General features: G+C 44.0%; 1 protein-coding gene across 1 annotated transcript; it reads left to right on the forward strand.

Annotated features, from left to right (window-relative positions):
* Positions 1–8,313: 8,313 nt before the first annotated feature.
* On the forward strand, positions 8,314–25,097 carry LOC145360914 (uncharacterized). The gene is made up of 6 exons (XM_080216418.1): positions 8,314–8,424; positions 8,975–9,094; positions 11,143–11,217; positions 18,449–18,520; positions 20,987–21,055; positions 24,907–25,097. Exons 1-6 carry the CDS (start codon positions 8,334–8,336, stop codon positions 25,095–25,097), a joined length of 618 nt encoding a protein of 205 aa, XP_080072544.1. The 5' UTR covers positions 8,314–8,333.
* Positions 25,098–26,438: the final 1,341 nt, after the last annotated feature.

Genomic DNA, 26,438 nt, shown 5'->3' on the forward strand with positions numbered 1-26,438 from the left:
GTTTGCTGAAGGAGGGGCTTATTGTTATCTTGCCTTAAAGAAGATGTGTTTTGGGAAACATATCCGATTACAGCCTCTTCCAAGTTTCTTCACAAGGGATTTTCAGCATTCAGCCCAGGAGGCTGGATTCCTGTAACAAGTGGGCATTAACCTGTGCTGTATTGTGCTTATTTGGAGGGTTTTGTATATCGGATGTTGGCTTTGGTTGAAACACATTGGAGATATTTCCTTAAGAGTTATATATTATTGTCGTTGTGTTACTTGTTTGTAATTGTTAAAAGTTATAGTAAGCGTCTTACTATAAATGTCAACAATATTCTTAATTAATCTGTGTTTTTGATAAAAGCTCCTCGTGGATGAGTTCAATCACACCTGGAGTGAAACCTCTCAAGCTCATCCTAGCCAAATTCAACATGAAACAGGTCAGGCGAGCTTCACAGAATGCCTTGGGGTATCTGGCCTGACTTATAATACCATTCACCTCGTCCCCACTAAGCATACCCATGCTGGTGTTTGGATCAATGAGAAGTGTGGAACTGCCAGTTGGGCAATTAGAATCTGTGGGCAGAGTGCCCCCATTCTGCCCGTGGTGGGTTTGTTAACAGGCTGGAGTGGCCAATCCAGTGGGAGCCAAAGAGTTGGCTAACCTCCAGTGTAAAAAGAGTTTGAAATTCTTCCAATGCGTCTCAATACTCCTGCTGCCGTAATCGCCATCTGCATCTCACAAACACTCGGTAAAACAGCCGATGGCTGAAGTCCCATCAGGCCTTCCAATCTCAAGTCACATCAGCGAAAATTATGCCAGTGTCAAACCTGTTGGTGTGCATAGGGCAGACCTCAGTTTGTTCGAGACTTTGTGGTGAGTGAAACGTACACAGCCACATGAAACATGTTGCCATTCTCAAAGAATCCAGCCAAATGTATCAGTAATGGGTCACTGAGTTTAGTCTTTCGCTGACAGAGTAAGGGCATTTGCAATGCGTTCATTTTCACTTCCGGTTTAGGAGCACTGCTGGTGTAACCCATCAGAAAGCTGAAAATGAGTGCTCAGGTTAAACTCTTGGACAACACCATAAACAATGTGCTTTTGCTTTGAGGTAACATCGCTATCATGTCTATAGGAAAAATCAATGGCAGGTACAGTATAATTTGGATAACTGTGAGGTTATTCACTTTGGAAGCAGAAACAAGAAGGTAGATTACTACCTGAATGGTTGTAAATTGGGAGAGGGGAGTGTGCAATGGGAGTTGGGTGTCCTTTTGCACCAGTCACTGAAGGTAAGCATGCAGGTGCAGCAGGCAGTAAAGAAGGCAGATGGTATATTGGCTTCATTGCAAGAGGTTTAACAGCAGGGATGTGTTGTTACAATTACACAGTCCTTAGTGAGGCCAAACCTAGAGTTTTGTGTGCAGTCTTGATCTCCTTTTCTGAGGAAGGATGTTCTTGCTCTTGAGGGAGTGCAGTGAAGGTTTACCAGGCTGATTCCGGGGATGGCAGGACTAGTGTATGAGGAGACATTGACTAGATTAGGATTGTTTTCGCTGGAATTCAGACAAATGAGGGGGAATCTCATAGAGACTCATAAAATTCTAACAGGACTAGACAGGGTAGATGCTGGGAGGATGTTCCCGATGGTAGGGCAATCCAGAACCAGGGGTCATAGACTGAAGATTCAGGTTAGACCATTTAGGATAGAGATGAGGAGATGCTTCTTCATCCAAAGAGTGGTGAGCCTGTGGAATTCATTACCACAGGAAATAGTTGATGCCAAAACATTGAATGTATTCAACAGGCAGCTGGGTACAGCACTTGGGACGAATGGGATCAAAAGTTATGGGGAGAAAGCAGGATTAGGCTATTGAGTTGGATGATCTGCCATGACGATAATAAATGGTGGAGCAGGCTGAAAGGGCAAATGGCCTCCTCCTGCTCCAATCTGCTATGTTTCTATGTTTCTGTAGCACTGTGCTTGTTGCATTGAACACAACTCTTGGGTTAGATCAACTCCAGTTTCTTGCCAGGTTGGTTTTTGTGGACTATGCTCCGGGATTTTCCATCCTAATAGCCTCAACTTAGATCAGGAGCTGGGTACAGGTGAGAGGGGTGGGGGCTGTCACAGACATGGGCAGGAATTTGGAAAAAGGACTGTGCAAGAGCAGGAGCTGGAAGGGCAAGAGTGGCAGACAGAGGGGCAAGGAAGTGGATGAAGGAAATGAACAACGGAAGGCTGAGGAAAGATGAGAGAAAGGGATGCTGGACCCCAAATCTTATTTGTTTCAAAAAGATCACTTCTTACTCTTCTAAACACCAAGAGTGAAGGCCCAAGCTGCTCGCTCTTTGCTCATTGGACAACCCCTTCAGGAATTAACCTAGTGAACCTTCTCTGAACCACTTCCAATGCAAGTACATCATTCAAAGAAAATTACAGCACAGGAACAGACCCTTTGGCCCTCCATGCCTGCATCGACCATGCTGCCTATCTGTCCCATAAGTGAGGGAACCCAAATTGTACACAGTACCCTAGACGTGGTCATACCAACACATACAGACTTCCCTACTTGTATACTCATCCGCCTTGCCATAAAAGCCCACCTTTCACTTTTGGTGATTCATGTCCAAGGATACCCAGATCGTTCTGTAATGCAGCATTCTATAGTCATCTCCAATTAAATAATATTCTGTTTTTCTATCCAAGAGCTCTCAGGGCTCCAAAACTCCATCTGAGGCCACCATGACAAAACGTGCACTGGATTCCACCTCAGTAAAGGGGACTGAGAGGTTCCTCCCAGTACTAAGTACTGATCTGAACGTCTCAATACAAAGACTCATGAAAGACAGTATGGTGGTTAAAGATGTTCTTTATGACCAGCATGTGCAGGGAGAAAGGCAGCTGGACACACCAATGCCTTTCTGAAGTTTTCAATGCAATTTGCAAAATGGTTATACATTTTTGGAACGTCAATTCTCCCACCTACCCTGTCATCCCAGCTGGATGCTCCAATCGCATTAGCGTTGGCCAATCCAATCCCACCTTCTTGCAGAATTAGGAATTAATTGGTCTGTAGGACCCGAATGTTCCTACCCACTGTTACTATGCAACCTCACTTACATAAATCCGTGAGGTTCAAAGACTGCTTCCTCACCATAAGCTGCAGAGCTGAAAAGGTGACCCTCTGCTTTATCATCAGTAAGGATTGAATACTTTATAAACTTTGTGAACAGTTCTGTTCATTTTCTAGAGCATTAGAATTTGCACTGTCCATGACTTTGTTCTGATAACATGACTGTATTCTGCGGTTTATTGTTCCCAAAGAATCTGGCCTGTCTGGTTTAACTCTCTTCCCATCATGCTGCAGGGCAGTTTGCATTTTGGCTAAAGAGCACAATGTATTCGAAATACATTTTAAATCTAAAATACATGCTTAATTTCTAGAACAGTGGTTATGTGTGTGTCTATGCAAATAGTACTTTGTGTAATATACGTGTAAAGGCACATTGTGGTCTTTAGTCTGAGTTAATTTCCCCTGTTTAGTAATCTTACTAGTTTTTAAATCCCAGCATTTGCTGAACCTCTCTAACAGGACAGTGGACACACACTTCAGCATCCATTGGAATCCTGACACTAATTTCAATTCTAAAAACAAGCTTTGAGAGACTCAAGAAATTTATCAGCCTTTTTAACTGAAGTGAGTGCTGGGTGAACGTACAACATTGGGCAACACAGTAGCACAGTGGTTAGTGCCAAGGAACCAGGCTCGATTCCGGCCTCGGGTCAATGTCTGTGTGGAGTCTGCACATTCTCACTGTGTCTGCGTGGCTTTACTCCGGGTGTTCTGGTTTCCTCCTACAGTCCAAAGATGTGCAGGTTAAACGGATCAGTCATTCTAAATTGACCCTTAGTGTCCCAGGATGTGCAGGTTAGCAGATTAGTGGGGTAAATGCACGGGGTTAGGGGGATTTTGTTAGGAGAGAGAGGCTCTTTCTCAGCAGTGGTGCAGACTTGAATGGGCCAAATGGCCTCCTTCTGCAATGTAATTTGGCATGTCAGCTACGACTCTCACCAACTTTTACAGGTGAACTACAGAAAGCATTCTTTCTGGTTGTATCACAGCTTGGTATGGCTCCTGCTCTGCCCAAGACTGCAAAAAATTTTAAAAGATCGTGAATGTAGCCCAATCCATCACACAAACCAGCCTCCCATCCACTGACTCTGTCTACACTTGCTGCTGCCTCGGCAAAGCAGCCAGCATAATTAAGGACCCCACATACCACAGACATTCTCTCTTCCACCTTCTTCCGTTGGGAAAAAGATACAAAAGTCTGATGTCACGTACCAAATGACTCAAGAACAGCTTCTTCCCTGTTGCTGTCAGACTTTTGAATGGGCCTATCTCACATTAAGTTGATCTTTCTCCACACCCTAGCTATGACTGTAACACTATATTCTGCACTCTCTCTTTTCTGTCTCTATGAACGGTATGCTTTGTTGTAAAGCGCGCAAGAAACAATACTTTGCACTGTAGGTTAATACATGACAATAATAAATCAAATCATGTCGGGATTCCATGATTTGGGTGGCATCTGTGGAAAATCATTCTTGTTTCCTGTTCATATAGCTATTTTTAATTGCTGTGAGGTTTCAACTTCCTTTTTCATTATATGTCCAACTCCGGATTTTGGTTTTGATTTTACAAAACTCTTACGAACAATTATCTACTTCTGCTTTTGGAATTGTTTCATATCTGACCTCAGCCTGACCGCATTATTTTTGCTTTTGTGAGTGCAAAAGTGAGGAATCTTAAAGAAAAGCAGCCTCACTTTCTCAACAGAACCAGACCACCCACAGGGTCTCTCGTTGTTTTAGGGGGAAATCCTCAGGCTTATTGCTCTTCTTTTGACAGCTCAGCAAACCTCTTTAAATCTAACACTTCCCTTCACGTAGGCGAAAGTGAAAATACTGGAAATGCTCAGCAGGTGCAGCAGCATTCTGTGCAGCTGCTTGATGCAGATGGCTTGTCTGGGAGTCCTGAGAACTCCCACCTCAGGATTCCCTTAGCCTGTGCCTGTAGTAAAAGCAACCAACATTAACAAACCTTTCCATGGACGTTTTTGGCTTAACACATTTGATTAAACTAACAAAACCCGAATAAATCATTCCTCTAATAGGTGCCAGAGTGTGGCGACTAGGAGACTTCCACAATAACTTCATTGCAGTGTTAACATAAGCCTACTTGTAATGCTAATAAATAAATAAACTGCATGATGGCACAGTGGTTAGCACTGCTGCCTCACAGCGCCAGGAACCCGGATTCAATTCCCGGCTTGGGTCATTTTCTGTGTGGAGTTTGCACATTCTCCCCGTGTCTGCTAGGTTTCCTCTGGGTGCTCATGTTTCCTCTCACAGTCCAATGACATGCTGGTTAGGTGATTTGGCCATGCTAAATTCTCCCTCAGTGTACTCAAACAGGTGCTGGAGTGTGGTGACTAGGGGATTTTCACGGTAACTTCATTGCAGTGTTAATGTAAGCTGAACTTGTGGCACCAATAAATGAATAAAACTTCAATAAATTACGCCAATCTTTCGTGGAAACTACAAAAAGACATGATTGTAGTCCAATCCATCACTCAAACCAGCCTCCCATCCATTGACTCTGTCCACACTTCCTGCTGCCTCGGCAAAGCAGCCAGCATAATTAAGGACCCCACACACCTCGGACATTCTCTCTTCCACCTTCTTCCGTTGGGAAAATGTCTGAGGTCATGTACCAACCCACTCAAGAGCAACTTTTTCCCTGCTGCCATCAGACTTTTGAATGGATTTACCTCGCATTAAGTTGATCTTTCTCTACACCCTAGCTATGACAGTAACACCACATTCTGCACTCTCTCCTCTCCTCTATGGACAGTATGCTCTGTATATATAGCGCGCAAGGAACAATACTTTTCACTGTATGTAAATACATATGACAATAATAAAGCAAATCACATCAAAGTTATATATCATTGCCTATCCTGGGCCTCCTATGTGGTGTTATCTCAATGGCTGCAGCAGGGCTGGTGTCGGGCTGGATAAAATCAAAGCCTGTATAGCAGCAACCATGGATATCGTGACAACCATCTGAGCTCCTGTTGCAGCATTAGCATACTGGAAGGCTTGCCTTAATTCCAGTAATTAAATATTGAACGAATCCAAAAGATAGTCTGTACCTGAAAGGGAATTATGTCCAAGACAGACTTTCCCAGTCTGTCTCTCCTCTGTGTTCCAGGTAATTCCCATTATGATGTGTCCCAATACCCCTCACCTGTTTAATGATACAATTACTAACCATGTCATTGCTTTTAAACTCTTAAAATGTAATTGCTATTTAATCATAGACTTGTGTGTGTGCGTGTGAGTGTGCATGTATGTGTGTGTGTGTGTGAATGTGAGTATGTGTGTGAGTGAGTGTGTATATGAGAGTGTGTGTGATGATGAGTGTGCATGTGTGACTGTGCGTGTGGGTGTTTGCATGTATGTGTGTGCGTGCATGTGTGTGCAGTCACACACATATTCACACACACACTCTCACTCATACTTACACACACACTCATTCACACGCACAAACACATACTCACATGCTTGACGCTCACATAGAACATACATAGAACATAGAACACTACAGCACAAACAGGCCCTTCGGCCCACAAGTTGTGCCGATCACATCTATACCTACCAAGCCATAGAACTATCTGTAACTTCCAATCCCATTAGATACTGTCGTGGTTCCCCAGGACGACAACTTATGTAGCCCGATTGAAACAGAGAGTCTGAGTTGTAATCCTCCAAGCAGTAGACTTTATTTTCCAGCACAAGAGAATAAAGCCGGGAGGTCCGGAACACTCCAACGAGCCATCAGCTTACAGTCTTTTTAAGCACATTTCAGCTCCATACCTCAAGATCCTTATCTCGCTTTTACGACCCACTGACCCTTTATCTGTTTTGCTTGAGATTGGTCACTCCCTGTTTCCTCTCTTTTCTTCTTGAAACCATGGTGGTTACATCCCTTGCTTTTATCTTTACGACTCTGCTTGTACACTAATAGTGGTTTAGCTGACTTAGGCCGAATGTGAAGAAAAACATGCTGTTATTTCCTTTTTATTACGGTCAATCTCAAGCACCATGCTTACTTTATTATTTCCTTTTTATTACGGTCAATCTCAAGCTGGACAGCTGGGTTGTGTCCATTGTCCCCCCAAGGGACTATTGTTTGCATTTGCTAATAAGTAACTGCTATACTACTTCTCTGGGTCTCCTGCTTTGATCACATTTGCTACACTTGATTATATTAGGTTACAAATCAGCTATACTTGATTACCCATCCTAATTCTACTTCAAGGAAGACATTCTAATACTATCCGTGATTCCGTATTTCATATCCAGTTTAGGTACAATTATTCAGTACAAATTCTCTAAGTACTAACATGCTTACATATTGAGTACAAATTTCCTTACAATACCATATACTCATCCAGAAGTCTTTTAAAAGACCCCAGCGAGTTCACCTCCAGCACCACCGACGGCAGCCGATTCCACTCACTCACACATACACATACACATTCGCACGCACACACTCTCACACACTCACATTCACACACACATACTCACTCTCACATTCACAGTGAGTGCGTGTGTGTGTGTGAATGTGAGTGTGTGTTAGTGTGTGAGTGTGTGTGTGTGTGTGTGTGTGCATTTGTGTGTATGAATGTGTGTGTGTACATGTGTGAGTGCGTGTGCATGCGTGCTTGTCTGTTTGTGTATGAGTGTGTGTGTGTGAGAATATGTATGTGCATGTGTGAGTGTGTGTGTGTGTGTGCTTGCATGTGTGTATGTGTTTGAGTGTGCGTGTGTGAGTCAAAGGGTTATCTGGACTCGAAATGTCAGCTCTTTTCTCTCCTTACAAATGCTGCCAGATCTGCTGAGATTTTCCAGCATCTTCTGTTTTGGTTTTAAATATACTTTGTTTGATAAAACTTCCCTAATGGGTCGCTTGAATAATACCTGGAATGAAACATCTTCTGCTCACCCGCATAAAATTCAAATTCAAAAATTATGGTCTAGGCTGACTTCATAAAATATGCTGGAGTTTCTGACCTGCATTGTAACAACTGTCAATTAAGCACATTGACAAAAACAGAAACAGAAGTGTGAAAGCATCTCAGTGCCTATCTGGCGCAATTTATAGCTGTGGTTTTTTTTTGGGAAGCACAGAGCAAGAGAACTGGGTGAGGGAGAAAGTCCCATCTCTTGCCTTCCTTCCCACAGACACACTTGGCACAGTTTGCGGCTGATAACATGGAACCAAGTGATGAATGTGTATATTTCAGTGACTTTCACCATGACCAGCAGGGACAAGGCAGAGGAAAACATGAAAAGCTGAAGCCAGGTACTTAGCGGTGATCATTACTGCACAGTTTATTTATGTTGAATTAAGGAACTGGAATTCATCATTGCCTCCAGATCAATTAACAGCAATGAAGAGGTCATTTCTATCCATTGTCAGAAAATTCCACTCTTCCTTGTAAAAGAAGTTTGGAAGTGAATGATGAAGCAAAGCAGTGGGGTCATAAATCCCGTTACCTTCCCTTTAACTGAAGGTCCTTCTCACTCAGAGCGAGATCTCTGAGGAAGAGTTTGAAACTTAGATGTTGGGTGAGGATTGGTGAAATAATGAAGGAATGGGCTCACAGGCTGCGAGATTTTAGCCTTTATTCCTGGTGACATGTAGCTATCACCCGAGTAATGTTTCTGTTGTTAGTAACTGTGGATAATTCTCACTCTCTCCTCACTTCGATTTCCTGTGGAATTTCAATCTGATGATTGTTCTTCAATTGAAGAAATGTGTCTTCAAAGTTTTTATTTTTAAATCCAGTGTTGACTGCAATTCTCAAATGTGAAAAGGTTTCGAGCCTTTGACTTTCTTGTACACTTTGCAGAATATGATTTCCGATTAGCTAATCTCAGCCGAGGAAGATGGTCACCTCCCACCATCTACATTCTCCTGGGTCTCTCCCTCCTGCTGTCTGCATTGATTCTCATCATTACAAGTATACGGTGTAAGTTTTGTGGATCTTTTAAATTGGAACATATTGCTGTGAATTCTGCAATAGTCAATGAAGCTAATAGTAATCATCAATGAGACTGATTTGATTTGATTTATTATTGTCACAATTATTGGAATACAGTCAAAAGTATTGTTTCTTGTGTGCTTTAAACAGATAAAACATACTTTCTATAGATTAAAGAAGGGAAGGAGAGGGTGTAAAATGTAGTGTTTCAGTCAGAGCAAGAGTATAGAGGAAAGCCAACTTAATATAAGGTAGGTCCATTCAAAAGCCTGATGGCAGCAGGGAAGAACCTGTTCTTGAGTCAGTTGGTATGTGATTTCAGACTTCTGTATCTTTTACCCAAAGGAAGAAGGTGGAAGAGAGTCCTGCAGGAATGTTACTGGCATGCCTGTCCCAGAATCACGGTGGGCGAGGCTCACAGAATAGCATTCTCTGTTGGTCTCGGGCGTGATCTTACAAGCCTCAGCTGGGCGGGGCAGTAAAATTCTGGCATATATCTGGGGTACGTGTGGTCCTTGATTATGAAGGCTACTTTCCCAAGGCAGCAGGAAGTGCAGACAAAGTTAATGGATGGGAGGCTGATAACTGAGCTATGTTCACAATCCTTTGTAGTTTCTTGTGGTCTTGGTCAAAGCAAGAGCAGTGCATAAATTAGCATGTATTAACATTAGTAATATGAATTTAGTAATGGACTGAGGAATGATAATGCATGAGGTGAACCTGTCAGATGTTACTGGATAGTCAGTAACCCCATTAACTCACTGATATTACAGGGCATTTGGAGAGGATGGTATCTGTGCCGGCAATGTCGGTGACAGCAATGGGACCAGGGGAGTGCAATGTTGTTTCCCATGCAGTATTTCCCAGAATTGTGCCCAGGGCTGCTCCTGGGAACCAATAGCTACATCTTCGATGCAGCTGAGCAGGATACAATACCTCATCCATTGGAAGAGTAGACATGATCTGCCAGGTGAACATTTCACTTTCCCTTCACCGCTTATTCCAATCCAGGACTGTGGAGAATCAGAGTCTATCCTGACAGAGGTTGGACACTAGGCGAGGTACACCCAGAATGGGACACCAGTACTTCACAGGCACACACTTAAGGACAATTTATCATGGCCAATCCATCTAACCTGCACATCCTTGGACACTAAGGTGCAAATTATCATGGCCAATCCATCTAACCTACACATCTTTGGACACTAAGGGACAATTTAGAATGGCCAATGCGCCTAACCCGCACATCTTTGGATTTTAGGATGAAACTGGAGCACCTGGAGGAAACCCACGCAGAAACGGATAGAACGTGCAAATTCCGCACAGTGACCCAAGCCGGGACTCAAACCCAGGTCCCTGGCACTGTGAGGCAGCGCTAACCACTGTGCCACCGTGCCAGCCTTCCTCAAAACAGTTTTGTTGCACATGACCCACCCTTTGCCAAGTGACCCTGACTCACTGAATCAGCTTAGTGCCTTCACATTACAGATTCCAAAAAGCTCCCTCAACACATCTTAAAGTAACAGGTCTATTTAATGTCCTGGCTTTTCTCATTCACCTTTCATCTCCACATAACTTGTATGTGTCACCTGTCTGCCCATTTCACTAACCCCGTCCGTGTCTTCCTGAGGACTTTCACATTTTTCTTCACTTTTTGCAAAATCCCAACATTTGAATCTCCAGTCGTTGTGAAATGGTTCTTCCTGCCAATTATCAGTCATCAAAGCATGAATAAAGGTTGATCCAGTTCTGGTCCCTGTCTCACTGCTTCCCTAACCTCTCCAATTTGAATAACATCCATGAAACCAAACCCTTTGTGCCTAACTTGGGAACAGATTAACTGTCTGATCTGATACGGTGGAGGTTTAGGAAATGGAAGAGTTTAGGTTGGTGGCTTGTAGCTAGTAGAGAGAAAGAAAATTGAGTATGAGTTTGGAATGTATATGTTTCCTTCAACATGTGATCTTCCTCCATGAGAAACAGTAGTGGCAAATCTTGTACATACTGGTATAGAATTAATCATGTTTCCATCTCAGTTTCACAGCAGTTCAGTGAAATGAAGAAATCGAATGTGGATTTCGGGATGAAACTTTCCCAGTTAAACAATAGTGGTGAGTGTGACAGCTTTCTGTGTCTCCAATTCAGAGAGTCCTCCAGTTTTTCAGAGAATTTGAACATTTTCTTATCATCTTGAGACTGAATTTTGGGGCTGGAGGCTTTGAGCTCTTCCTGAAGATGATGCGGTAAAGGAGGGTGATCCTGTTGGATAAAAGATGCTGAAATGAGACTCCTGCTTTTGTTGTGGGTTTGTTTTATGATTAGAGGTAAAATGACATCACTCCTCCCACTGTACGCCATCACCATCTAATTGCCCACTGCAGAAACCTAAAAAAACAGATTTATTGCCCATTCCGAATTCATACCTCATAGACTCATACAACCCCACAGTGCAGAAGGAGGCCATTTGGCCCATCGAGTCTTCACTGACACAATCCCACCTAGGTCCTATTCCCATAACCCCAAGTATTTACCCTGTTAATCTCTCTGACACTAGACTCAATTTAGCATGGCCAATTAACATAACCAACACATCTTTGGACTATGGGAGGAAACCAGAACACCTGGAGGGAACCCACGTAGACATGGAGAGAACGTGCAAACTCCACACAGATGGCGACCCAATCCGGGAATTGAACCGGGGTCCCTGGTGCTGTAAGGCAGCAGTGCTAATCACTGTGCCACCCAATGACAGTGAGTTATTCTTCTTGAACTGTTCAAAGGAATGCGGGGTTCAATCAGGAATGCCACTTCTTACAAAATATTGATAGCACAGAAACAGGCTATTCAGCCCAACAGTTCTCTGTATGCTAATGTTCTATACACAACTCTTCATCTCACCCTATCAACATATCCTTCTATCCCTATCTCCTCAAGTATTTGTCTAGCTTGCCTTTGAATGTATCAATGCTATTTGTCTCAACTGTTCCCCATGGCAATGATTTCCACATTCTAATCACCCTCTTGAGTATAATAACTTGAGTATTGCTGATAAAAGAGACATGCTGTTGAAGCTTTTTGTCTTGTACTCATCAGGGAAAATGCAAGAATGCCAAATTTCAAAGGGAACAATTTAAGTTGCATGAGAATAAAGGGTGCTGAATGGTCGACAACTCAAGTTGAGTTGTTGGTGTTGCCACAGAGAATGCATCAAGGAAATCCCAAAAGCCCAGCTGTTGTGTCAATTAAGCAAAAGCAAGTTAACTCTGATATGGAACCATTCTCTCCCAAGCTTTTGTTAAATTAAAAAAGTGCAATGCCTGGATACGTACCTTTTGTTCAGAGAGACTGGGCTCCTGCCTATTGATATATGTAACTTCTAGTGAGCCACATTATGAGCCCAACTGATCATTTTGAATCCATTATTAATGTAAGTCCTAGCACACTTGGGAATGATTAGTAATTGTTGTCCAATTGCAGAAGCATATTTAATGTTGGATTCTATGTTCTATGCATGGGTTGGTTGAATGCAGTCAGTATTCTGCATGTTGTGAACAGATGAAGGGACATTCAATAGCCTATGACCTACCAGTTGTTGGGAGGCGTGACCTATATAGCTCGCGTCACACCAGCATTGAAATTCATATACCACATTACTTGTCTTAGTAACAAACACAGGGGATGATTCCCCCATTCCGATCCGCTAATTTTTTGGCGGGTCATGTCAGGAGATACACGTATGTGCTGATCCACGGAAATCTCACATGCGTTCCCGACGCATGTGCGACTCCCACTGCCGGAAATCCAGCGCGCTCGGACCACGCAGGAAACTGGTGCAAAGACCAGTTAGGTGATTTTAATCTATTTTTAATGTCATTATGGGACTCAGGACTGAATTTTCCAGGTTTGATTGCATCTCTCGCCCCACCAGTACAAGTCCAATCCTGTGTGGTTTAGAGTAGCTCCCCATTTCTGGGAAACTAGATGGAGACCCTGCTGGAGTGAAGGGGGGGCAATTGGGGCCCCCCCCAGGCTTTGACAACAGGGAAGTGATACCCCCTGGGCATGGGCACCCTGACAGTGCAAGCCTCTGCCCTGGCATTGCCCAAGGGACAAAGTGCCAATGCCCAGATGGCGCCTTGACACTGCCCACTGGGCACCGACCAATGCCAAGGGGGTGTGGCCTATTGGGATGGAGCTTAAGAGTGCAGTCTGATGGTGGAGGAACCTGGGGGGTGATCAGTGGGTGTGGTGGATCCTGTTGCCACTCTGCGTTGGGATCTGGTCAGGGTTGGAGAGAGGCCAGCGATCGGGCAGGCTGAGGGGGGCTGCCAGGTGTTGTCTGCCAGAATGGGGGCTGGGGGGGTGTCTATCTTCCAGGAGGTTCTGCCTCCCATGGTGGGGATCTGGCAGGGAGGGGGGATTATCACTGCTGGGGGGGGGGTAGGGAGTGCTGGGATGAGAGGGGTTTGAGAATACTTGTGGGGGCTGCGATCAGCTTGTGATCCGTCCAATGGGGGGGATGGAGGGACAGCACTGTGGGGGTCCTAGGCTGGCCAGCGATTGATCTCCAAAATGAGGCTATCCAAAGAGGATTGCTTACTGAACATACTTGGCTTTTAAAGACAGAAGTAGACATTGCAGTGTCGATGGGACCAGCTGCTGAAGAAGCTTCACACCTTAGGGCAGGAATGAAGACCCACAAGTTGGGGACTATCCACAAGAGCTCAAAACAGCAACAAGTGTATCACAGATGTGCCCAAATAGGCCATTCAGTGAGTGAATGCTGGAGCAAGAATCAATGCAAGAATTATGGCAAAATGGGCCTCATTGCTTGTTGGGTTAGACCAGCTTCCCCTGTTGCCCTTGAGAAGGTGGTGGTGAGCTGCCTTCTTGAATTGCTGCTGTCCATATGCTGTGGGTTGACCCACAATGCCATCAGGCAGGGAATTACAGGATTTTGACCCAGCAGCTGTGAAGGAACGGCCAATATATTTCCAAGTCAGGATGGTGAGTGGCTTGGAGGGGAACTTGCAGGTTGTGGTGTTCCCATTTATCTGCTGGCCTTGTTTTTTGATGGAAATGGCCGTGGGTTTGGAAGGTGCTGTCTAATGACCTTTAGCGAATTGCTGCAGTGCATCTTGTAGATTGTACACACTGCTGCTACTGAGTGTTGGTGGTGGAGAGATTGAATGTTTGTAGATGTGATGCCAATCAAGCAGGCTACTTTGTCCTGGATGGTGTCAAGCTTCTTGAATGTTGTTGGAACTGCACCCATCCAGGCAAGTGGGGAGTATTCCACCACACTCCTGACTTGTGCCTTGTAGATGGTGGATAGGCTTTGGGGAATCAGGAGATGAGTTATTCGCCACAGTATTCCTAGTCTCTGACCTGCTGTTGTAGCCACTGTTTATGGGGTAAACACAGTAAGAAGTCTCACAGCACCAGGTCAAAGTCCAACAGGTTTATTTGGTAGCAAACTTTATGTGGTAAGTCCAGTTGAGTTTCTGGTCAATGGTAACCCCAAGGATGTTGACAGTGAGGGATTCAGTGATGCTTGCACCATTGAATGTCCGAGGATGGTGGATAGAGTGTTTTTTATTGGTGATGGTCATTGCCTGGCATTTGTGTGGTGTGAATGCTATTTACCACCTGTCAGTCCAAGCCTGGATATTGTCCAGATTTTGTTGCATTTGAACATGGACTGCTTCAGTGTCTGAGGAATCATGAATGGTGCTGAACATTGTGCAATCATTGGCGAACATTCCCACTTCTGACCTTATGATAGAAGGAAGGTCATTGATGAAGCAGCTGGAGATTGTTGGGCCTAGGACACTAACCCTGAGGGACTCCTGCAGAGATGTCCTGGAGCTGAGATGACTGATCCTCCACCACCACAACCATCTTCCTATGTACCAGGTATGTCTCCAAACAGGGAGAGTTCGCCCCCAGTATCCATTGACTCCAGATTAGCTAGAGCTCCTTGATGTCACACTCAGTCGAATGCAGCCTTGATGTCAAGGGCTGTCACTCTCACCTCACGTCTGGAATTTAGCTCTCCTGTCTATGTTTGAACCAAGCCTGTAATAAGGTCAGGAGCTGAGTGAACCCTGGTGAAACCCAACTGGGTGCCACTGAGCAGGTTATTGCTGAGCAGGTGCTTTACTGATGATCGAGAGTAGACTGATTGGGCGGTAATTGTCTGGGTTGGATTTGTCCTGCTTTTTGTGTAGAGGACATACCTGGGCAATTTTCCACATTGTTGGGTAGATGCCAGTATTGTAACTGTCTTGGAAGAGCTTGGCTAGGGGAGCGGCAAGTTCTGGAGCACAAGTCTTCAGTACTATTGCCAGAATATTATCAGGGCCCATTGCCTTTGCAGTATTCAGTGCCTCCAGCCATTTCTTGATATCACGTGGAGTGAATCGAATTGGCTGGAGACTGACATCTGAGATGCAGGGGACCACTGGAGGAGGTCGAGATGGATCATCTACTCGGTACTCCTGGCTGAAGATTGCTGCGAATACTTCAGCCTCGTCTTTTGTACTGGTGTGCTGGGCTCCTCCATCATTGAGGATGGGGATATTTGTGAAGGCTCCTCCTCCAGTGAGTTGTTTAATTGTCCATCACCATTCACTGGAAAGACTGCAGAGCTTAGATCTAATCCGTTGGGTATGGGATCGCTTAACTCTGTCTCTCACTTGCTGCTTTTTCCATTTGGCATGCAAATATTCCTGTTTGGTGGCTTCACCAAGTTGACACCTCATTTTCAGGTATGCCTGGTGCTGTTCCTGGCATGCCCTCCTGCACTCTCCATTGAACCAGGGTTGATCCCTGGCTTGGGGATTGTAATGTTAAGTGGGGATATATGCTGGTTCATGAGGTTGCAGATTGTGTTGGAGTACAGTTCTGCTGCTGTTGATGGCCCTCAGTGCCTTATGGATGCCCAGTCTTGAGTTGCTAGTTCAGTTCGAAGTCTGTCCCATTTAGCACGGTGCTAGTGCTACATAACACAATGCAGGTTATTCTCAATGTGAAGGCAGGACTTCATCTCCACAAGAATTGTGTGGTGGTCATCTTACTGATACTGTCATGGACAAATGCATCGGCAGCTGGCAGTTTTGTAAGGATGAAGTCAAGTATGTTATTTCCTCTTGTTGGTTCCTTCACCACCTGCTGCAGACCCAGCCTAGCAGTTATTTCTGTTAGGACCCAACCAGTTCAATCAGTAGTGCTGTTGCTCGCCCACTCTTGGTGGTGGACATTGAAACCACACCCCCCCACCCCCCCCCCCCACCCAGAGTATATTTTGCACCACCCTCAGTGCTTCCTCCAACCTGTTCCACATGGAGGGATACTGATTCATCAGTTGAAGGAGGACAGTACGTGGTAACCAGTAACAGGTTTCATTTCCCATTTTTAACCTGAAGCCATGAGACTTCATAGGGTCTGATGTTAAGGACTCCCAGGGCAACTCCCTCGCACAGTGTATACCACTGTGCCGCCACCTCTGCTGAGTCTACCCTGCCAGTGGGTCAGGACATATCCAGGGATGGTAGTGGTGATGTTAAGGGTGTTATGTGTAAGGTATAATTCTGCGAGAATGACTATGTCAGGATGTTGCTGACACTTTTGGCACCAGCCCACAGATGTTGGTAAGGAGGACTTTGCAGGTCAACAGGGCTGTTTGCTTTGCCTTTGACTCAGCAGATTTCCTTCCCTAAAGGGCACTAATGACCCAGATGGGTTTTTCCAGCAATCGACAATGGTTTCTTGGTCATGAGTAGACTCTTAATTCCAGGTAGTTTTTATTGAATTCAAATTCCACCAGCTTCCATGGCGGGATTTGAACCCAGGTCCCCAGAACGTTAGCTGGTTACCTGGATTAATATTTGAGCGATAACGCTACTAGGTCACCGCCTCCCCAATACCAACAAATGCTAACAGATCTTCCTTTAAAACCAGCTGATGTGATTTTCAGGTCAAACATGGAAGAGATTGTACAGTTAAAAGATTACATCATGGTCAGTGTAAAGTTGATGGACAAACAGCAGAGTTGCCTCTCCATGTGGTCCATGGTAATTTTCCAGCTGAATTTGGGAGATCATGGTTGGAGAAGATAAAGCTTACCTGGAGTGTTGTCACCAGGGTGGTTGATGCCAAAACAGACTGACCGCACCTTCTGGATACATACAAGAGTGTTTTTGAAGAGACACTGGCCTCAAGGAAGTTCAAGTTAAGCTCAAGATAAGGCCTAATAATCAACCAAAATGTCTCAAAGCAAGTGATGCCATATCAAAGACTGAAGAAGAATTAATACTCGTTAGTATTGTTGTGTAAGGGCTGGGTGCAATGAATGACTGGGTTACAACCATTGTATCTGTCATGAAACCAGATGGTTTTAGTTCGTATTTGTGGTGATTTTAAAGCAATCATAAATCCAGTGTTGTGTGCCGATCAATATCTACTTCATTTAATTGAAGATTTGTTTGCTGGGTTATCAGATGGGCAGAAATTCAGCAAGATTGGTCTTTCACGAGCATATTTGCAGATGAATGTAGCCACTGAATCACAACCATTGCTTACTATTGTTATTCATGAAGATCTTTTTCTTTGTAAAATATTGCCTCTTGGAAACATATCCGCATCAGCCCTTTTCCAAAGATCAATGGATCAGATTTGAAGTGGTCTGTCTGGTGCACAATGTACCCGGATGATATTCTAATTACAATTATTATATTTTTTAACTTATATCTAGAACATCTTGTAAAACCAAAAAAGAATATATATTCTTATGGCCAAGTTTCTTACTGACTCTTTATAATGAACAATGATATCTAAAGTATTATTGATCCTACGTATAACATTGTAGTACTTAGTTCTCATGAGCACAGAAGTAAAGGGGGAGGGATGTTATATATTTAAAAGCATTGCATTGTTGCTTTAAGAGCTGATCAATCGTTTGATGGTGATGTCATTACGATGTTTGCAGAACCACCAGTTTACCTTCAGTTTGTACTCTGTGCATAGAGCATCTCCCCAAATAAATCCATCATTGTTATTTTGGATCTAGGTGTGTAAACCATGTTATTTTGTTTTTGTTAAAACCCACAGTCCCTAATGCAGTTAGGACATTACACATTTAGCTGCTGCCTTTCATAAGTTAGCTTCAGAAGTACTTCATTGGCTCGGAATTGTTTAAGGAGATGATTTGAAAAGCATTAAATCTTTCATTTGTGTGTTAAATAGTATTATTTAATTTTCCAAATAAGTCTGGAGTGAAGATGATAACGGTCTCTTTGGTGAAACAGTGTCACACCATCTAAAGGGTTGTTCCTCTTACAGTTACAGGAATATCTGAGAGGATAAACAGCACACGCACTGACCTCCAGACTGAAGTTACACAACTGAAAGAGCGTAAGTGTCATAACCAGAGGTTAACTTTGAATTTTCAGACTGGAAACGACCAAAATGATGACACTCTGAGTGGATCGATAATAGTGCTCAGCTGCTCATCACCAGCTCTCAGTGCTGAATATATTTGTGTCTAGTGTTGATATTTCAGCAAACAATGTTCATCCTCTATCTCCCCTCAGTCCCTCAAATGGCCCTGACTGCCTACCCACCACTGGATGGATAGCCAGAGTAACTCTGCACCTGCCTCAACCATGACTGCCCCGAGGTGAGAATGCATCAAAGAGATGCCCCAATGAGTGACAGTCAGAATTGGTCCCTCCTTCAAATCTGCCACTGTGGGATCAATAAGATTCTGACCATTATATATCCCCTGTCGCAAAACTGTTACGGCACAAAAGGACGCCATCAGACCATAAGACATAGGAGCAGAATTAGGCCACTCGGCACATCAAGTCTGCTCCGCCATTCAATCATGGCTGATATTTTTCTTATCCCCATTCTCTTGCCTTTTCCCCATAACACCTGATCCCCTTATTAATCAAGAACCTATATATCTATCTATCTCTGTCTTAAAAATACTCAATGACCCGGCCTCTGTCTTCTGTGGCAAAGAGTTCCACAGATTCACCCTAAAGAAATTCCTCCTCATCTCTGTTTTAAAGGAGCGTCCCTTTAGCCTGAGGTTGTGCCCTCTGGTTCTAGTTTTTCTTACTAGTGGAAACATCCTCTCTATGTCCACTTTATCCAGGCCTCACAGTATCCTGTAAGTTTCAATAGATTCCCCCGCTCATCCTTCTGAACTCCACTGAGTATAGACACAGAATCCTCAACCATTCTTCATACGACAAGCTCTTCATTCCAGGGATCATTCTTGTGAACCTCCTCCGGATCCTTTCCAAGGCCAGTGCATTCTTTCTTAGATACGGGGCCCAAAACTGCTCACAATACTCCATTTAGCCCATCTTGTCATCACTAACTCTCCATGACAAGGGAATACCAGTGTGCACCCAAATCAGGTTGGTTTGATGAAGTGATTGAGGGTGGATCGGCCCAGGATGCCCTAGTGAGGAACTCCGGTGTCACTGTCCTGAGGCTGGCGTATCATGAACAGTGAAAGACATATTGGAAGCACAAGCCAATATTCCTGGGACTCCTATCCAATAGAGTTATAGAATCACAGAATGCTTACAGTATAGAAGGAAGCCCATCAGCCCATTCTATCTCTATTAGCTCTCTGTAAGAATAATTTAACCAGTCTCACTCCCCTGCCCTGTTCCCCAAACCTGCATTTTTTTCTGCTTCAAGTGGTATGAATACATTGGGGGAAATTTCAAACAAGGAAAATGTTAAATCAATAATAAACGTGTCCTTTTACAGTATAATTAAAATAAAGGCCATTCAGTCCCTCTCGTGTTTATCTGTCTCCCTTTCACTTATCCTTGTGCCTGATTTCTTTTTGGAACAGAGACCCAAAACTCTTTTTAAACGCTTGTCTGGATTTTGCTGCCAGCAGTAAACTGATTGCAGATTGCACGTCTTAAAACTACTTGCATTAAAGAATTCCTAACCTGTCCCTTCACTTTTTTGGTGAAATCTTCAATTGATATGTCCTGGTTAACAACTCACAAAGCAATGGGATATATATTTTACTGATTCCTTCAGTGAAAATCTCTCACGAGTGTTATACAGCTTTAAACTTAAATCTCTTTCCAGGTACTTATTTTAGTATAACAAATCAAAGTTGACTCAAATTCACTTAAACAAAACCTTTACTTTATATAACACTTTAGGTACCAAGCTCTATAAACTCACAACAGTCGCAACACTTTAACTCTTTCACTTTGACATTAACTGTGAGTCGGATACTATCCAGTTTGAGTGAGCTTTCCAGGCTCGTTCCCGGTGTAAGTCTCCCCTTGTAAATCTTTTGTCTTCCCTGAAGATGTTCTCTAAGGCACACTTCACGGTGGTGGTTGTGAGTTATCACTGGAGACGAAGGGTAAAACACCCTTCTCTATCCTCAAACTTTTCCAATCTTCCAGGAAGTTCTCTGGCACTTAGCCAGATATCACCAAAACCAATCACAACGTTCGATCATTGCTAACTCATAAACAACTCTGTAATGTTTATTTTCAAACTGCGCCTAGGTCACATGGCTTCGAGCATATATGGACTGGTGGGAACTCTTGGTGCCAAGAAATCTAGCGTAACACAAACAATTACCCTTATTTGGTCAATGTAGGAAGTATCGAGTTATAGGTCACGACTTGCAGCAGACTTCTAACCTGCATATTTGTTTAACTATAACTCGACCAAAGTTCCCAGCATGCTTGATTCTCATTGTCACAATCATTCTTACCACTAAAACTACCTTTGTTATTGTTGTCCATCGGTGAAGCAACTCAAAAGCAAAATTGTTCTTCTACAAACAGTGCCCTTTGATCTAAAATGTTGTATCTCCTTCAGTTCTAGAACTGATTGAAAAGACAATGTCACTCAATGAACTTTATGCTGCAATCTCACAGCTGAAGCAGGGTGAGTTTAAGATCCATCAGACAGACGTTTAATTGCTAATTACTGATACAGAAAACTACTGGAATGGTGACACTGGAGTTAGATGGATTAATAATACTACAAAGTTTATTTATGAGTCACAAGTAGACTTACATTAACACTGCAATGAAGTTACTGTGAAATTCCCCTAGTCATCGCAGTCCGACACCTGTTCGGGTCAATGCACCAGCACATCTTTCGGACTGTGAGGAAGCCAGACCACCCAGAGGAAACCCACGCAGACACATGCAAACTCCACACAGACAGTGACCCAAGTTGGGAATTGAACCTGGGTCCCTGGCACTGTGAAGCAGCAGTGTTAACCACTGTGCCACTGTGCTGCCCTGTACTGTACAGCTAATCAACACTAACTCTGATTATTGAATGTGTTCATACCTGTTGCGATCAAGGAATGAGTCAGAACAGTAATGGGGGTGTGTGAATACTAAAATTCAGACTTTTACCGATTTGCATATGGGTACAGTTGTTGTACATTTTGTTCATAGGGTATAAGAAGGGGTGACACTGGGGTAAGGAATTTGTTGCAATGGCTGTTATTACCAGTTTGCAAAATTACTGTTGGACATTGCAGCACCAGGATTTTGAACAGAGGGAACAGGCATGGTCTAGCTGTATAGCTACAGTACCTTGTCCCAGCTTATTCCTGTGCTCCTTGTGCCTAATTCAACTGACCGCCTTGACATTGGTTATGTGGAGTAGTGAGGGCATTAGTTACCACTGCCTATTGGTAGCATTTAAACAGCAGTGCTTTGAAGTGAGTTGCAGCATAGGGAGTGGGAGATGGGAACCCGTTGAAGTAATTAATGGGGGGGGTGGGTGTGACAAAGTGAGCAGATGGGCTGAGCTGGGGGTGCGCTTTGTGATCGAGAGATATGGCGGGGTCAAATACCAAACCCAGAGATGGACTGGACATTTCAGAAAGAGAGAGTCAGTAAGGTGTATTAATATCAGTTTCAGTTCATGCTCTGAGCAGTTTGTTCACAGTATAGTGGGAGCGACAGGCCTGGCTTGCTAAATATGTCACACCAAGTTAGCTCTGTTCGTAACCAATCCCTATGGTCACCATACCACAATCAGTTCCGGAATCACTGACTTAGTTTTGTTGCATATCTTGTTTTGTATTCCTTTGAGTTAATGATTGAGAGCTGATCTGAAAGGATAGCTGCAAAATAACCCGGCTGAGTGGTGCAAGTGGTTAGCATTGCTGCCTCACAGTGCCAGGGACATGGGTTCAATTCTGACTTTGGGTCACTGTCTGTGTGGAGTTTGTATGCTCTCCCCATGTCTGCATGGGTTTCCTCTGGGTGCTCCGGTTTCCTCTCTCAGTCTAAAGGTGGTGCAGGTTAGGTGGATTGGCCATGCTAAGTTGCCCATTAGTGTCCAAAGATGTGCAAGTTACATGCATTGACAATGGCAAATGTTAATGTAAGCCTACTTGCGACTAATAGAGTTTACTTTATCTTAAATAGTGCCACTTGTCCTCTAACGGCCTCCTGTCTCATCCTCAAATCAGCAGCGATAACTGCCTCAGTTTTGAGCTTAAATTGCAGCCTAGATTTTGTGCACAAGTCTCTAGAGTGGGACTTGAAGCAAAACCATTCTGACTCAGAGTTGTGAGAACTCCCCTGCCAGGGCCAACAGTTGAGCAGTGTGATCCCGTTGCAGTGTGTGACACCATTAATGGGTGAGGCATTTTGTTTTTGGGAGGCTTTCACCCTTTAATAGGTGTGATCCCTTCAACCAGGGAAGCATCCAACAATTGGAGGATTCTTACTGCTGTAAGTCAGGCCTGTAAGTATATCCCAGAATGCAGAGACCCAGGGAGATGTGTGAAATGCTGCAGTCCAAACTGCTTTGAGCAATTCCACTATGACAAGGATCACATCCTGACTCAAAACTTTGGTTCCATTCTCTCTCCAAGACCATAAGACCATAAGACATAGGAGCAGAATTAGGCCACTCGGCCCATCGAGTCTGCTCTGCCATTCAATCATGGCTGATTTTTTTTCTCATCCCCATTCTCCTGCCTTTTTCCCATAATCCCTGATCCCGTTATTAATCAAGTTCCTATCTATCTCTGTTTTAAAGACACTCAATGATCCGGCCTCCACAGCTTGTGTGGCAAAAAGTTCCACAGATTCACCCCTCTCTGGCTGAAGAAATTCCTCCTCATCTCTGTTTTAAAGGAACGTCCCTTTAGCCTGAGGTTGTGCCCTCTGGTTCTAGTTTTCCCTAGTAGTGGAAACATCCTCTCCACGTCCACTCTATCCAGGCATCACAGTATCCTGTAAGTTTCAATAACACCCACCCCCCAACCCCCTCCCACCCCCTGCAATCCTTCTAAACTCCAAGGATGCTGTCAGACTTGCTGAGGTTTTACAGTATTTTCTGCTTTTGTTTGCTCATAACTTTTATTTGAACAACTTCACAGCTATGCCTCATTTGCAATGTCCTGTACAATGGACCCCATTCAAGCAAAAACTTTACTACTTTTCATCACATAAATCCACTTGGAAAGAAGGCCAGAAATTCTGTCAATTAATGGATGCTGATCTTGCTGTCATTAACAGCGCTGAAGAACAGGTATGAACCATGTATTCATTATAGTCACAAGGCTGTCAAATGTCAGCCTCAGTCACAACAGAGCATAGGTCGTATTGCAAAGAACAAAGAAAATTACAGCACAGGAGCAGGCCCTTCGGCCCTCCAAGCCTGCACCGACCATGCTGCCCAACTGAACTAAACCCCCTGCCCTTCTGAGGATTGTATTCCTCTATCCCCATCCTATTCACGTATTTGTCTAGTCGCCCCTTTAAAGTCACTACCGTATTCGCTTCCACTACCTCCCCTGGCAGCGAGTTCCAGGCACCCACCACCCTCTTTGTAAAAAAACTTGCCTCGTAAAAACAATCCAACAAACCTCTCCAACCAATCTGCGTCCTGCTGGATCCTCTAATGGTCCTCGTCACTATTCACAAATCCACCAACCTTTGTGTTGTCTGCGAACTTACGAATCATTCTCTGACCTTGCCCATGGAAGGGGTTCTCCAGTCCCGCTGCAGTGAGCAGAGATTTGGCTGAGGACCAAATTCTCCGGTCTTCCTCGCAGCATTGGCCGGGTGTGAGTGTCTGGAGAATGCGTCCTATGTGTTCAGTTGTTACTCCAAACAAGGGGCAGAGATTGCAGGGAAATTGTATCCTAATAATGATGCATTAATGTTGCCCTCACTATTTCAATGTAAAGAATTCAGTGAATGACAGATGAACTGAAATATACATCCAGCACAAGTTGCCATTATTTGTGTCACTCCAATTGTCAGATTCACCCTAACAAAGGCTGAAAGGATGTGAGGAGGGGAAACACACTAAAAATGCAGAATTAGTTCAGCAAATAAATAATGGCCATGACGTTACACCCACCATTGCTGTGAACGCAGGTGGTGAGGCAGACACAGAGTATCGTCAGCATAAGAAAACAGGAATCTCACCGACCAGCAGGAAGATTAGAAACCTCTAAAATAACAGATGATTAAATGGCTTCCTTGCTGTATTGTTTCCCAAGGAGCAGTGCCAGGGGTCAGTGCCAGAACACCAGGGGCAGCGCCAGGGGGTCAAGCCAAAGTGGGCTTCTCGGGTAAGCCCCATTGGAGGAGGGGGGGATTCCCTCTATCCGGGCAGCTGTGGGGGGGGTCCCTATATCTGTGGTGAGGGAGTACAGTCCACATGCACATGGTGCTGTGGCAGAGAGGGGGCAGGGGACAGTTCCTTATCAGAAATCAGGGTGCCCTTTAAAACGTGTGCCCTGACCTCAGGGTTACCGGCTCCCAGCTTTCTCCGACCCTGTCTCGTCAGCGTGAGCCACACCTTCAGATTTTTTTCTGCATCAAATGCCACACAATGTGTCGAGAAGAACCAGCTGTGCAGCATCGAGCTGAATGCCACTATCCTCATCTCAGCCAGCGCTCTGTACAATGAAGGGGAAGCACTGCCATATGAATCATGAATACACAGTATTCCAAGTGTGGCCTTACCAATGTTTTGTACAATTTCAACAAGACATCCCAATTCCTGTATTCAACGTTCTGACCGATGAAACCAAGCATGCCGAATGCCTTCTTCACCACTCTGTCCACCTGTAACTCCACTTTCAAGGAGCTATGAACATGTACCCCTAGATCTCTTTGTTTTGTAACTCTCCCCAGTGCCCTACCATTAACTGAGTAAGTCCTGCCATGGTTCAATTTACCAAAATGCAACACCTCGCATTTATGTAAATTAAACTCCACCTGCCATTCGTCAATCCACTGGCCCAATTGATCAAGGTCCCGTTGCAATTGGAGACAACTTCCTTCACTCCACTATGCCACCAATCCTGGTTTTATCTGCAAACTTACTGACCATGCTTCTTATATTCTCATCCAAGTCATTAATATAAATGACAAATAACAGTGGACCCAGCACGATCCCTGAGGCACACCGCTGATCACAGACTTCAGCTTGAAAAACAACCCTCTACAACCACCCTCTGGCTTCTGTGAAGAAGCTAATTTTGTATCTATTTAGATACCTCACCCTGGATCCCATGGGATTTAACTTTATGCAACAACCTATCATGCGGTACCTTGTCAAAGGCCTTGCTAAAGTCCATGTAGACAACATCAACTGCACTGCCCTCATCTACCTTCTCGGTTACCCTTCATAAAACTCAATCTAACTCAAGTCAGGGGGCCTAGAGAGCAGGAGCCAGTCCTTCCAGGATTTGTGTTATTTGGGGGGCTGGGGTTGGAATTTGCTCTCAAGGTAGCCAGGGTCTGGGCTCAATGTCACATTATTTCCATTCAATTTCATATAAATGGCAGACCAAAACAGTGACTACTTTGAATTGTAAAAATAACAAGGAGAGTTACTGGACAAACAATCCTTTACTGTGATGATGACCCTTCAGAAACAAATGATCATAGATATACACTGTTATTTACCTGTTAGATGTACATCAGGTGGAATATTTACCATGATCACTGGATTGGACTGAATGACATTGATGAAGAGCGGAAATGGCAGTGGGTGGATGGTACAGATTATGATTCAAATTTCAAGTGAGTATTATTATTCATATTATTCATCACAGTCATGTAATTTTCACTTTCACTGTCCTGGTATTCATTTAACAGAGTGCTTCAGCTGTTATATTACACCCAGCCAAAACTTGTTTCCTGACCTTTAGCATTCCGTCTACTGTTGTGCCTCATAGAAAGCTAGCAGGGAACATAAAAACTGACTGTAAAAGTTTCTACAGGTATCTGAAGAGAAAAAGATTGACAAAAATGAATGTAGGCCCCTTACA

This window comes from Carcharhinus amblyrhynchos, chromosome 33 (genome assembly GCF_965287045.1).
Source record: "Carcharhinus amblyrhynchos chromosome 33, sCarAmb.v2.hapA, whole genome shotgun sequence".
NCBI lineage: Eukaryota > Metazoa > Chordata > Chondrichthyes > Carcharhiniformes > Carcharhinidae > Carcharhinus > Carcharhinus amblyrhynchos.

Excerpts from the sequence above, each read along its gene's own strand:
- LOC145360914 (XM_080216418.1), top strand. The coding sequence starts at position 8,334 with ATGGAACCAAGTGATGAATGTGTATATTTCAGTGACTTTCACCATGAC. Across the intron at positions 8,425-8,974 it reads ACATGAAAAGCTGAAGCCAG|AATATGATTTCCGATTAGCT; the intron begins GTACTTAGCGGT and ends TACACTTTGCAG. Across the intron at positions 18,521-20,986 it reads AGTTACACAACTGAAAGAGC|TTCTAGAACTGATTGAAAAG; the intron begins GTAAGTGTCATA and ends TATCTCCTTCAG.